At 40.3% G+C, this 12,706-nt stretch overlaps 1 protein-coding gene across 22 annotated transcripts in view; it reads left to right on the forward strand.

Moving 5' to 3' along the window:
- The window catches only part of LOC131231011 (nodulin homeobox), an 81,741-nt gene extending 73,984 nt beyond the window's left edge, over window positions 1–7,757 (forward strand). For 17 of the 22 annotated variants that reach the window (XM_058227063.1, XM_058227074.1, XM_058227066.1 and 14 more), the window contains 4 exons: window positions 4,208–4,333; window positions 4,526–5,068; window positions 5,186–5,220; window positions 6,649–7,757. In XM_058227063.1, coding sequence (XP_058083046.1) covers window positions 4,208–4,333; window positions 4,526–5,068; window positions 5,186–5,220; window positions 6,649–7,234 — 1,290 coding nt within the window. In that variant the 3' untranslated portion in view covers window positions 7,235–7,757. The other 5 variants (XM_058227079.1, XM_058227083.1, XM_058227085.1 and 2 more) reach the window with 5 other exon arrangements.
- Window positions 7,758–12,706: the final 4,949 nt, after the last annotated feature.

Raw genomic sequence — 12,706 nt, forward strand, 5'->3', positions numbered from 1 at the left:
GGTATTGGAAATTTCCTCATTAGCCATCTAATAGTTGAAAGATACTAAATCAAATTAGCATTATCACTCTAATGCCTTAAAGATTTATACTAAATCCTAAATTAGTCACCCATCCAAGGTTGGATAGATTGTAATACTTTTATATTTCCATTTAAACGCCCACGCCGAAAATCTGGCAGCTTCTTTCATGTCTCTGCAGATAAGTTCATCTTCCATTACATTGCGATGCCAAATATCTAAGTAATGTAAAGATATTTGACATGAGAAATGAAAATGAAGAAACTTATCTAGAGAGAAATGGAGAGATAGAGTACATATTAGGTATGAACATTTAAATAGGTTATATAAAAACATACTATCTATCTAACCTTGAACTGTCCAAAATGGGACAATTTGAGTGATTTCTATGCCACCAAAAACATACTATATCTATGTTTAGCCACATAGAAATCCTCCAATGGGCAACTAATTATCCAACTCACAAGTCACAATAATAAGTTAAGAAAAAAGCAATGTAATCCATACATATTAAGCTAACTATATAATGCACAATTATAAACTAAGCAAAAAACAATGTAATCCATACATATTAAGCTAACTATCTAATGCACAATAATAAGCTAAATAATATGCAATGTAAATCACAATTCCCAAAAATTAACCACTAATTATTTAATTCAAATAAATAAAACACATTAGCAATTTAGGATTTAGGGTTTAGGGATTAGGTTTAGCCGTTTAGGTCTTAGGGTTTAGTGATTATGGTTTGGATTTAGGGTTTAGGGTTAGGTTTTAGGTTTAGGGATTAGGGTTTGGGGTTAGGTAGGGTTTAGATTTTATGGATTAGTTTTAGAGTTTAGGGTTTAGGGATTAGGGTTATGGTTAAGGTTAGGTTTTCAGTTTAGGGATTAGGGTTTAGGGTTAGGTTTTAGACCGACCGCACCCGAGCTAGGCCGGACGCACCACAACGAGCCCGGCCTCGGTGCACAGTCCGCACTCGAGCCAGGCTAGGCGGGATGCACTAGCGAGCCCGACCGCATGTTCGCACCACACCCGAGCTAGCCCAGACCACCACAACAAGCCTAGGACGCTCTCGAGTCAGCCTAGACGCACCACAACGAGCCCAAGCCGCTCCAGGACAAATTAGGAATTATTAAATTTTTTTTAAAAAAAATTACATTTTACCTTAATCAAGCCGGATTGCTGCCAAAGCTAGGCCAGATAGGTGGAGGGAGGAAGTGGAGGGGAGGGATGGCCGGACGAGTGTTGTTATGCCGAAATCGGTTTTGGATCGGTTTGCTCTGATCAGGTGCGGCGGGTAGGGTTAGGGTTGAGGGAAAGGAAAGTTTTTTTATTTTTTATTTTATTGTTTGTCATACTACTTGACAACTGGATTGAGTCGGGTTTCAGATCGGGTTGAGTCCGACCAGATTGAGTTTCGGTTCGAGTTGGGTCAAGTTACTATGTAACTCGAACTCGACTCGGTCGGGTTTCGGATTGGGATAGGGCTACTCGATCCGAACCCAACTCTGCCATTCGGTTTGGGTCGAGTCGGATCCGACCGAGTCGGACGAGTTGAGTCCACCGAGTCGGTTCGACTTGTGTGTAGCTCCAACCACTACAAATGAAAATGAGCATTGTATTTTTTTTAGGATGAACGAAATAAAGCTTTGAATTTAAAATCGAACTAGAAAATTCAACAATATCACACATTAAAAAAAAAAGATATGAACTCAAAATCACATTACAAAGCTCCATACCTGAAAATAGAGTACAACCTTGGTTGGGAAGAAATTGTGAGAGTAAGCTATTATTTAAGGTTGAAGAGAGTCAAAATCCCTAAATTTCCCATGAAGAATAAAATAAACCAAGAGACTGACTGTTCACAACCCCAAGTGTAGGGTCGCGATGTAGTAATAATCTCGGTGAGACTGAGGTCGAATCCACAGGGACTAAGCTTGTGTGTATTCTTAAGGTAACTAGAATCAAAACTAGAAGAAGATCTAAATCTAAATTAGGAAATAAAAGAAGTAATTGTGAGGTATTTAATTAGAAACTTAAGAATTCAAAGGTGGGAAACTAGGGTTTCTAAGGATCCACTTGTAGCAATCAGGGTGATACTATGTTTGATTCAAGGACACAACTGGAATCTTAGTCCTATCTTATCCAGTTGGAAGATATAGCAATTAAGATCAAATTTGAACTTCCATTGACCTAATTATCAATGGATGAGAGTTGTGAGAACTAGAAGTGATTCCATCACTTAGCCATGCCCAGGAGACAATGGAAAACAACAGTATATACCAATTCCACACTCAAACATGGGAGAATTGTGAAGGTTAAAAGGGATTCCATCACCCAACCATACCCAATGGACGATGGTGAACAACAAGATTTACTAACTTCACAATCTCAATACATGAAAAGAAGATACTCAAAGCTATTGCAGATTTACTGTAATTTGAGTTACAGTAAACCATTAGAAACTAAAAGTCTTCCTTAAATATCAAACTAGAATCAAAGTAAGTTTAACATAAACATGAATCGAAGCAATAGAAACAACCCATCATGCTACAAGCTTCACCTCTTAGCCCTAGCTAAGAGGTTTAGCCAACCATAAACATGATTGGATCTAAAACCCTAGAAGAAAGCATGAAAAACTAAGGAGGAAAGAAGAAAAACGCTTGGCGACAGCTCTCCACCCTTGTGCTTCGCTCCTCTAAACCCTAGATAGATGCCCAGGGATGCCTTAGGGACTCCTATTTATAGTTGTGCAACACGTCCTTTCGCACCTCCTTGAAAAAATCTGGAAACTGTCTCAAATTAATGCACTCCGCTTAACTCTGCGTAACTCTGCGCAAATCGTTCGATGACATCGAACTGCCTTCGATGTCATCGAAGGTGCCTTTTATACGTGCTTTTTTGACATTGTTGTAACTTCATTCGGACCGTGTAACCTTCGATATCATCGAACCCACCTTCGATGTCATCGCGTGTTGTTCGAGGAATCGATAATGTATCCAAAATAGTCCAGCGAGTTTTGCTGAAAATCCACAAAAAATTCGATGTCATCGAACTGATTTCGATGTCATCGAGCAAGGCTTCGAGTTATCGAACAAGTCCTTGAGTCATCGAAAAAATGTCTTCAATTTGTCCAACATCCAACTCGATTTTCTTCCATAAATTCGATGTCATCGACCCGTGTTCGATGTCATCGAACGGTAGCTTCGATGACACAGTCAATGTGAATTCCGCACTTGTTCTTTCGACTTCTTTCCTTCTCCACTTGGTTTTCTTGAATCTTGGAACTTTGAAATCTTCAATCTTTGTCTCCTAAGATCCATTCTTTGCATTGGTGATCTTTGAGCAACAATTCCATGCTTTTAGCACCTTTTCCAATCCAATCTCTTAAATTCACCTTGCAACACAAACATGAGTAAAATCGGACATTAAGTAGTATCATATTCGTAAAACCAAGATATAAATGGCGGATAATATGCAATATTTGACCCTCAACACTAACTTAAGTGCAAAAGCCCCCAACCACTTAGAAAATATGAGAAGAGTAAAAGATTACTTAAAAAACCAAAAAGATCACGATTTGAATCGTTAATTGATTTTGATTCATAAACGATCTGTTTCTTACTTCTGTTGACACCTGTGAACCTTACAGAAAGTAGTTGGTGCCTTTGTTAGGAAGAAATTGAGAGAGTATGCTCTTGTTTAAACTCTGATGAGGAAAGCCAAAATCTTTATATTTCCTGTGAAGTATAAAATAAATGAAGAGACATATTTAAAGGGTGCAAAAGCCCCCGACCCCACCCACACAAAAGATATGAGAAGAAAGCAAAGCATACCTCACCAAAAAAATAATAATCCTAATTTCCCATGTAGCGAAAAATAAACCAAAGAGACTTATTTGAAGGGTGCAAAAGCTCCCAACCACTTAAATATGAGCAGCAAGCAAAACATAAACAACAAAACAGAGGTACAATTTGAGGCATTTATTGAATTTGAATAACAGTTCATATGATTTGAAGTTTACGGCCACGCAATTCATCCCAAAATGTTTCTGATGTGGATTTGAATTGTTTTTCCTCTGATATAAGTCAAATCGTACTGTGCGAATCATCAATCCTAGGATGTTGACAACTCTGACAGCTGAAGTCTCTGCTGTGAAACTCACCTCAATCAAATGATGTTGCAGGAGCCTGCTGTTCAAGATGTTAGGAATACACATGAGAACAAATTCAGGAATCCATTTACGGATTCCCAAAATTCTTCACTCTGCTGGGATAGATTTCCTAGTGTCTTTCTTGGCCAGAGGCACCAGGTAAATGCTGGAACTTCATTTTGTTATGTTCTTCTCAATCGTTCATGTGCACATGAACTTGGCAGTAAATTACGATAATCAATTATCTTTTGTGATGCGTTTTAATGCGTTATGAATCGAATCAATGTTAGTTCTGGCTTTGAGCTCTTTTCTTATTAACATGCCCATTGAGAGTTAAAAGTTTACACACAGGAGACTCAAAATACTGCGGGACGTGTGCCACCTCCAACTAGATCTGTGGAAGAGGGTGACCTGAAAGAGGGAATCTCAGAAAACTCAATGTTCCAGGAAGTAGATCAGTTCAGGCCCACGAGCAAGCATATGGATCTACCTGATGATTTAGTGGAGATGGATAGAAATAGAAGGAAAGAAAAGATTCAATCTAGTAGGAGAGCATCTGGGTCTCTTAGAGAAATTGATAAAGACATGCGGAAATTCGAAAGAAGCGGTTCTGATGTAAGCCCTATGAAAGGAAAAAATTGCTTTGATCAAAATCTGGAAAATGGAGAGTTTCGTAACTTAGCAGAACATGCGAAAGATAGTGGGTTTAGAGATGTTCAAGAAAATGAGAGGTTAGAAGCTGGACACAATGACGAAAGACAGCCAAGGAAACGGAAGCGAAATATCATGAATGAGAAACAAACTGCTTTGATTGAGAGGGCCCTCTTGGATGAGCCAGAAATGCAGCGGAATGCATCTTCTTTGCAATCATGGGCAGATAAGCTAAGTGTCCATGTATGTAAAAAAGCATGCTTTAGTTCATATTAATTTAGCAGAACGCATTTCTTTGTTTATTGACATGCTTATCTGATTCTTTTTTGTACTAATATGTTATACATTGGCTTTTATCAGGGCTCTGAGCTTACATCGTCTCAACTAAAAAACTGGTAGGGAGCCTCTCCCTCTCATGATAGCATTTTCTTAAGGTATCCAAGCATTTACATGTTGTATCCACAGAAATACTGTTTTTGGTTTGGTTCAAGGCAAATCGCTATTTTTTATTATTGTCAAATTAGGGTGCCCTTTCTTTTTACTTGATTTTGGATGGTAGGATGCTCATTGTATGGTTAAATGGCTTATCTTAGTGCTTGCGAACCATTATGAGTTGGGTGGCATGCCTGACCTGTCAGCTAATGATCTATTTCTCTTCATAGTGAGATCATTTTCCTGGAAATGATGCTATTCCACTTAGAGCTTTGGCAAGCACGCACGTACACACCCACACACTTCTCTACATGGCCATACATGTCAACCTGGCATGTATGGGATTGAGCCAAGAATCAGGTGTGCTCCACCATGTAGATGATCTGGCCTAAAAGAGTGGGCCTGTCAACTTATTAGGTTGGCTGCACATGTATGAAAATAATGGGCGGTCTAGGAATTTACCAATATTCAACATTCAATATCCACATGTGGCCTGCTAGATGAGTGGACCAAGCTCATCCACAACGTGTTGTATGGTTTGGATGCCCCACACATTTGCTAGGTTGGCATGTTTTAACATGGTAAACTTGCATGTGGTGAGCATAGAAAAGCTCAATTTCTTATTTCCTTTATTCCTTTTCAACTTCTCTCTTTGGCTTTCACATATGCAGGAGTCATGGAAACCTCCTACCTTTTGATGAAACAACTAAGAAAAAAAAAAAATGCTTTCTTAATGTAATCTTGAAATGCAATTAAATAATAAAATGAAATTGTTTAACATGATGGTCAGGTGAGGATGAAATCCACAATGGGCCTGAATTAGCTTGAATAGGGGTTCTTATGCTGCCTGAAGGTTCAAGAATTTTGCTGCAGATTTGTTTATCTAATTCAATGACTTTGGCCTTTTCGATTTGTATTTCGTAACAAGGGGTATGCTCCTATGCTCATGATCCCCATTTCTTAAATGGCGGTATCTCATTCACCACACGTGGCATACGTTTAAGTTCCTCTGGAGCACCCAAATCATCGTTCCAATTTTGGATTGGAGGATAGCCCAAAAACTAGACCACTCCGACAACTCCAACAATCTTGATTTCAATTGTATTTCTATCACTGACCATTATTTTTTCAACCGTCCATTTGACAGGCACCAAGTGGATAACTAAGGCATCCAGTCAATGTGAGGTTTGGGATATTATGAATGGGGCACAACAGTCTGGATTGATGTACCAGTATAGCTCATAGAATAAAATCATAAGAACTAGAAGATACTAATGAATGATGTACAAAAATCATTACTGTTATTAAAGCACGTCGGTTGCTTCCCTTCTTCATGTTTTTGATATTCTTGCCTCGAGTCTTAACATAATCTGGTTAGTTGTGATGGACAGGCTGAACAACCGAAAAGCCAAGCTAGCTCGTGTGGCTCGAGAAGCTCGTGCACCATCTGAAGGTGAAAGCCCCTTCCCAGATAAGGCATGTGGGTCGGGTCGTGGGCCTTTCTACGACTCACCAGAGAGCGCTGGAGAAGATTCTTACATCCCATTGACAACCGCAAGAGGTAGTAATCAAAGCACATCAAAATTTGGTGTAGTGGCGAGAACAGCAAGTGGTGAGGCTTCAGAGATGCCCTCATTGGGCTTGGTTGATTTTGCGCCCCAGCAGGGCATTCAGATTAATTATGCAGCTGTGAGATATGTGCGATGCGATCCCGGCCAGTACGTATCTCTGATAGACGGTGAAGGGAAGGAAGTCGGCAAAGGGAAGGTGTATCAGGTGGAAGGCAGATGGCATGGGAAAAGCCTAGAGGAAGCAGGAATCTGTGTTGTGGATGTTATCGAGCTAAAGGCCGAGAGGTGGTCGAGGGTCCCGCATCCTCTGGAAGCTGCAGGGATCACATTCGACGAAGCTGAAACTAAGAATGGAGTGATGAGAGTCGCATGGGATGCGAACAAGATCTTCCTGTTGTCTCAGTAGATCAGCATTACTGTGGTGCCTAAAATCGTTGATTCTGACAACCCTAACGAGATTTCTACAAGCTGGGGATTGTCATTGGCCACTTCCAAATCTCTTGGTTGGAGAGTAATGAAAAAGGAAGCTAACTACCTTACATGCTCTGCTTCGGAACTTGGGTTCTTTGGAGGGGCGCTTCTTCCCGAAAGTAACTACTTGTTCACACGGAGGAGATTTAACACATTTGCTTAAGCTTAACAGCATATTGCTTAATCTCCCAAAGGAGGCGCTGGTGTTGTTCGTGATATGACATGGTCTGCAGTTCAAGTCACTGGGCCATGGTATCATCATTTGCTCTTTGGCGAATTGGAGACTTGGGAATCTTCAGTCGAATTTTGGTAGTCTTTTCCTCCCCTTTTAAATTCTTGCAGTGTTTCTGATATTGGCTCCTTGTGCAGTAGCACTTGTATTCAGTAAGGGATTAGCTTCATCCTTGATTGTTCGGCTAACCGTTTTAGTGGAGAAATGATAGTTGCATTTCTGATTATCAGACTGTTTATGCCTTTATCCCTTCTTCTTCTTCTTTTTAGGTAGGATGGTTTGGTGGGAAGCAGATTGCGTGGTGTGCAGCCTTGATGGTGTGTGGAAGTCGCCAAGTTCTTTGAGCCCCACCATGATGTATGTGTTATATCCACACCATCCATCCATTTTATGAGATCATTTTAAGGCATCATCCCAAAAATGAGACATCCAAAACTCAAGTGGACCACACTGCAGAAAGCAGTGGGGATTGAACCCCTTCCATTGAAAGCTTCTTGGACCCCATAGAAGTTTTGGATCAAGCTGATATTTGTGTTTTCACTTCATCCAGTTCTGTGTGACCTTATGAACAGGTTGGATGGCAAATAAACATCATGGTGGGGGCCCTGGGAAGGTTTCAACGGTAGGCATCATTGTCCCCACTTGTGGTGTGGTCCACTTGAGTTCTGGGTTGTCTCATTTTTGGGCCCATGCCCTAAAATTATCTCACAAAATGGATGGTGTGGATATAACACACATCATGGTAGGGCCCACAGAACTTGGTGAGTCAACACACAACCAAAGTCTTCTAGCTTCCAAGGAAGCAGATTGCGTACTGAGAAAAATCTGTGGGTCCACCTTGATTTATGTAATTTATCCACTCCGTCCATCCATTTTACTAGATAATTTTAGGGCTTCAGTCCAAAAAATGAAGCATATACAAAGCTCAGGTGGACCACACAACAGGAAACGGTGTGAATTGAACGTCAACTCTTGAAAAAATCTTGGGGGCCACATAAGTTTTGGATAAGCTAATATCATCCATGTCTTTGTGATCTTATGAACAGGTTGGATGACAAATAAACATCACTGTGGGCCCTAGGAAGGTTTCAACGGTGGAAATCGTTATTCCCACCGTTTCCTGTCAGCTTTGGTTATGCTTTATGTTGGGCCCAACAGAGTTTACTCAGCATGATAAAAGCGTCGCAATCCGATTTCATTCTAGTTTTGTGGGGGTCTTTGCTAATTGTGCCATTTAAACAGACACGGGGCCATGGTTGCTGAACTAGGCTGTTGACGCAGTGAGCCTCACCGTGGATGATGGATGAGTCGAAAATCTCCGAGGAGGAGATGTCCTACAATCTGCATTCAATGGAAAAGAAGAAAAAGATAAAAGGCTGGGATCTTCCAATATTGGAGATTTGGGCTCTACCCATCCACATTTGGGATGTTGGACCAATAAACAGTCTGGATCATCGGAAAGTTGGCCCTCCGCATGGAAACAGGTGCTTCATCAAACTTTAAACAGTGGCCTCCGATCCAATTTGGTTCTCCTTGTGGTTTCATCATCTGGGGTCTTTTGATCTGATAGGCTCCATTGTAGGTGGGCCATTTCCCAGAGATCTCCCCAACGGGACTCTCCTGACCCTTCAATTCGAAGCCAGAAATTGGAGGTTTGAGAGAAACTAATGGCAGCAGCTTTCCGCATTCCACATAAGAGGGCTGGTACTAGATCAATCGAACTGTTCTGGGAGATTTTTGGGGCAGTGGGTCCCATCAGTTCAACGGTTTGGATCTCCAAATCTAGGGCTTTATAAACAAATTTCTAATTTAGAAGATAAATCATATTCATGGGGTGGAGAAAATTTCCTTCTGTATTCGTAGAGGAAAGATGCGAGTGATGGCTCTCCCTACAAACAGTCGGGGTAACGCCTCAAATGGATGGTCCACATTCCGAATCATAGCGTTGTCTGGATAATCTTAACCGTGCAATTGGTAGTCTGTGAATGAACAGCCAAAAAATGGACAATGGTCCAAATTCATTTATGGAAATGGCCATTAGTTGGATGGTTAGGATCCTTCAACTGGCGCTACTTCTAGTCTAGACATTGATACATAGCGGTGCTATATATGGACGGATTGGATGTTGTACACTTGATCAGGTATAGGGTAGAGATGCTCTATTAAAGAATTCCCTCACATAGTTTCCTCATTGCAGTTCACTGGTTTAACGGTTAAGATCATCCTATTGATGTGATGTTTTCAGAGTGCTCCATTCCAACATGGGGCCAAGAACTGGTGAGGATTATCAGAAAACCCCAAACCTACGTTATGACTCATCTAGGCCAATTGACGAGGATGGGCTCATTTCAGGTCGGGCGTGAAAAAGGTGGGCTACACGTCAGCAAGGGCTGTGCATCCAGCCGAGCCAAGTTAAGCTGGGCCAAGCACGGCTTGACCCGTCCATGCTTTACTCGAGTTCGAGCTCGCCCTCAAGATCGACTTGAAAGCTTTGGCAAACAACATTGAAGCTTGGCTTGTTTGCCAAAGCTTTCAGGTTGATCTCGAGTTGAGCCAGTGGTTCGAGTCGAGCTTGTTCATATGTCAACCTAGCGCCCAACCCCGACCCAAACTTGCACCCAACCCCGACCCAAACCTGCACCCAACTCAACCCAGTGCCCAGCCCGACCCAACCCAAACCCGGCGCCCAACCCGACTCGACGCAAACCCGCACCCGACTCAAAAATGAAAAAAAATCAATGGAATTGAAATCACACACACACACACACACACACACACACACACATATATATATATATATATGAAAAAAATCATTAATCATACCTTTGTGGTGGCCGAATGGGCTGAGAGTAGTTGCCGAGTGGGCTGAGACGAGTTGGGTTGGGCGCGGGTTGAGAGTAGTCGCCGAGTGGGCTAAGACGAGTTGGGTTGGGTTCGGATCACGGAGAGAGAGAGAGAGAGAGAGAGAGAGAGAGAGAGAGAGAGAGAGAGCTCAGCTTGGGCGGTTGAGGGATGGTGACGGGCAGGCTGGGTAAGGGAAAGAGAGGGAAAGGGGGAAAGAGAGGGTCGGCGTCGGGTAGGGTTTTGTTTTGTTTTGTTTTTTTTTTAAAAAATTTGTTTTGCCAAAGCTTTCAAGTGGAGCTAGTGGTTCGAGTCAAGTCAAGCTTGTTCATATGTCAACCCAGGGCCCAACCTTGTCAACCCAGTGCCCAACCCGACCCAAACCCGCACCCGACTCAACCTAGCGCCCAGCGCCCAACCCGACCCAAACCCGGACCCAACTCAAAAATAAAAAAATCAATGGAATTGAAATCATACACATTTATGATATATATATATATATATATATATATATATATATATATATATATATATATATATATATATATATATATATATATAATCATTAGAGAAAAGGGATGGTTAAAAGAAGAAAGGGAAAAGGTCTACAAATAACATACATATGGAGGGAGGACGTGTAGAGGGATCCAAGCAGCAGAGGACGTGAGAAGAAACGGATGAGAGAGAGAGAGAGAGAGAGAGAGAGAGAGAGAGAGAGAGAGAGAGAGAGAGAGAGAGAGAGAGAGAGAGAGAGAGAGCACGGCTGGCTGGGAGTTCTTCTTCCCTTCTCTTAAGTTTTTAACACTTTCTTCTAGGTCACTTGGGTGGGTATTGTTTTATTTTGTTTATATATATATATATATATATATATATATATATATATATATATATATATATATATATATATATATATATGATATATATATATATATATATATGTCATACTCGAGCTGAGTCGATCTTCGAGTCAAGTCAAGTTGATATACACCATGCTTGAACTCGATCGGCTTGATTTCAACTCAAGTTTTCAAAAGTAAGCTTGACTAGCTTCGAGTCGGCTCTTAAAGTTGAGCCAATCTAAGCTTAATTGAGCCAAGTCGAGCGAGCTCTTCGAGGTAGCTTGACTCGTGTACAACCCTACATGTCACGGATGGAAATCTTCTATTTTTATTATTTTATGTTTATCTGGACCGTCCATCTAGTAAGCCCCTACTATAGATTGGCCACCATCCGAAAATGGTACTTATAAAAGAATGCCAAAAAGCACGTTGTTTCCTTTCCTTCCGAGAAAGAAAGCATGAAGCTATACGCCAAAGGAGATGAAGAGAATGTAATCCAAAATGATAAGATTCATTGATGGCACACCATTTCACGCGTAGCTACTCTCATGCATGTAGACTCACATGGATAGCTCGTTATCTTACTATAATTTAGGATTTCTAATTTCTTTATTTATCTTTGCTATGTTTGGCTTGCTTATTTGAATAGATTTGAATTTGGATTCTTTTTTTTTTTCTCGGTTAATTTGTCGGAGAAGTTACATTTGATGTAATTTTGACATTGAAGAAAATCAAGTGATATTAATTATCCTTCTATCTTTTCTTTCTTCTCCTATTTTTTTTTCAACACAGATACCACAATGGGATTTCACTACAATGGGTACTCGAAACCCAGTGTTGACATGTGTGGATGCATAGGTGAATATGCAATCGCATATGCACATATTTATGCATTGATCTCATATGCGGTCATGGCATATGCAATCAATGCATATATACAATCGTATATATTGCATATGTGAGAATATGTGATTCAATGTGCAATATATGTGATCGCACATTCGCCTAACCTTAAAAAATTCGACCATTGGGAACTTTTTGTTTATAAAAAGGCTTTCAAGTCTCCTCTATATGTAAGTTTCATTCACTCAAACTCTTCTATACTCTCATACTTTTAAATCTCGCATTTTTTTACTTACATTCTCCATATTTCAACTCTCAAGTTTCAAGTTTCCAAAGCCCTGACTAGAACTTCTTTCAAGTTTCAATCAAGATTCAAGATAAAAGAAGTAAGAAGACATCGAATTCCAAGTCTCACATTACATAGTTCTATATTCTCTCATTTCATTTTCTTTATTCTCTCATTTTATTCATTTCATTTTCTACGTTCTCTTACTGATTACTATTAGTAAAATTTAGTAATTTATATTCTCCCATTTCATTTCTTACTAATTACTATTAGTTAGTTATTAGTATAACTTAGTAATTTACATTCTTTCATTATATTTTTTACTAATTACTATTAGTTATTAGTACAATTTAATAATTTACATTC

Source organism: Magnolia sinica, chromosome 17, assembly GCF_029962835.1.
Source record: "Magnolia sinica isolate HGM2019 chromosome 17, MsV1, whole genome shotgun sequence".
NCBI lineage: Eukaryota > Viridiplantae > Streptophyta > Magnoliopsida > Magnoliales > Magnoliaceae > Magnolia > Magnolia sinica.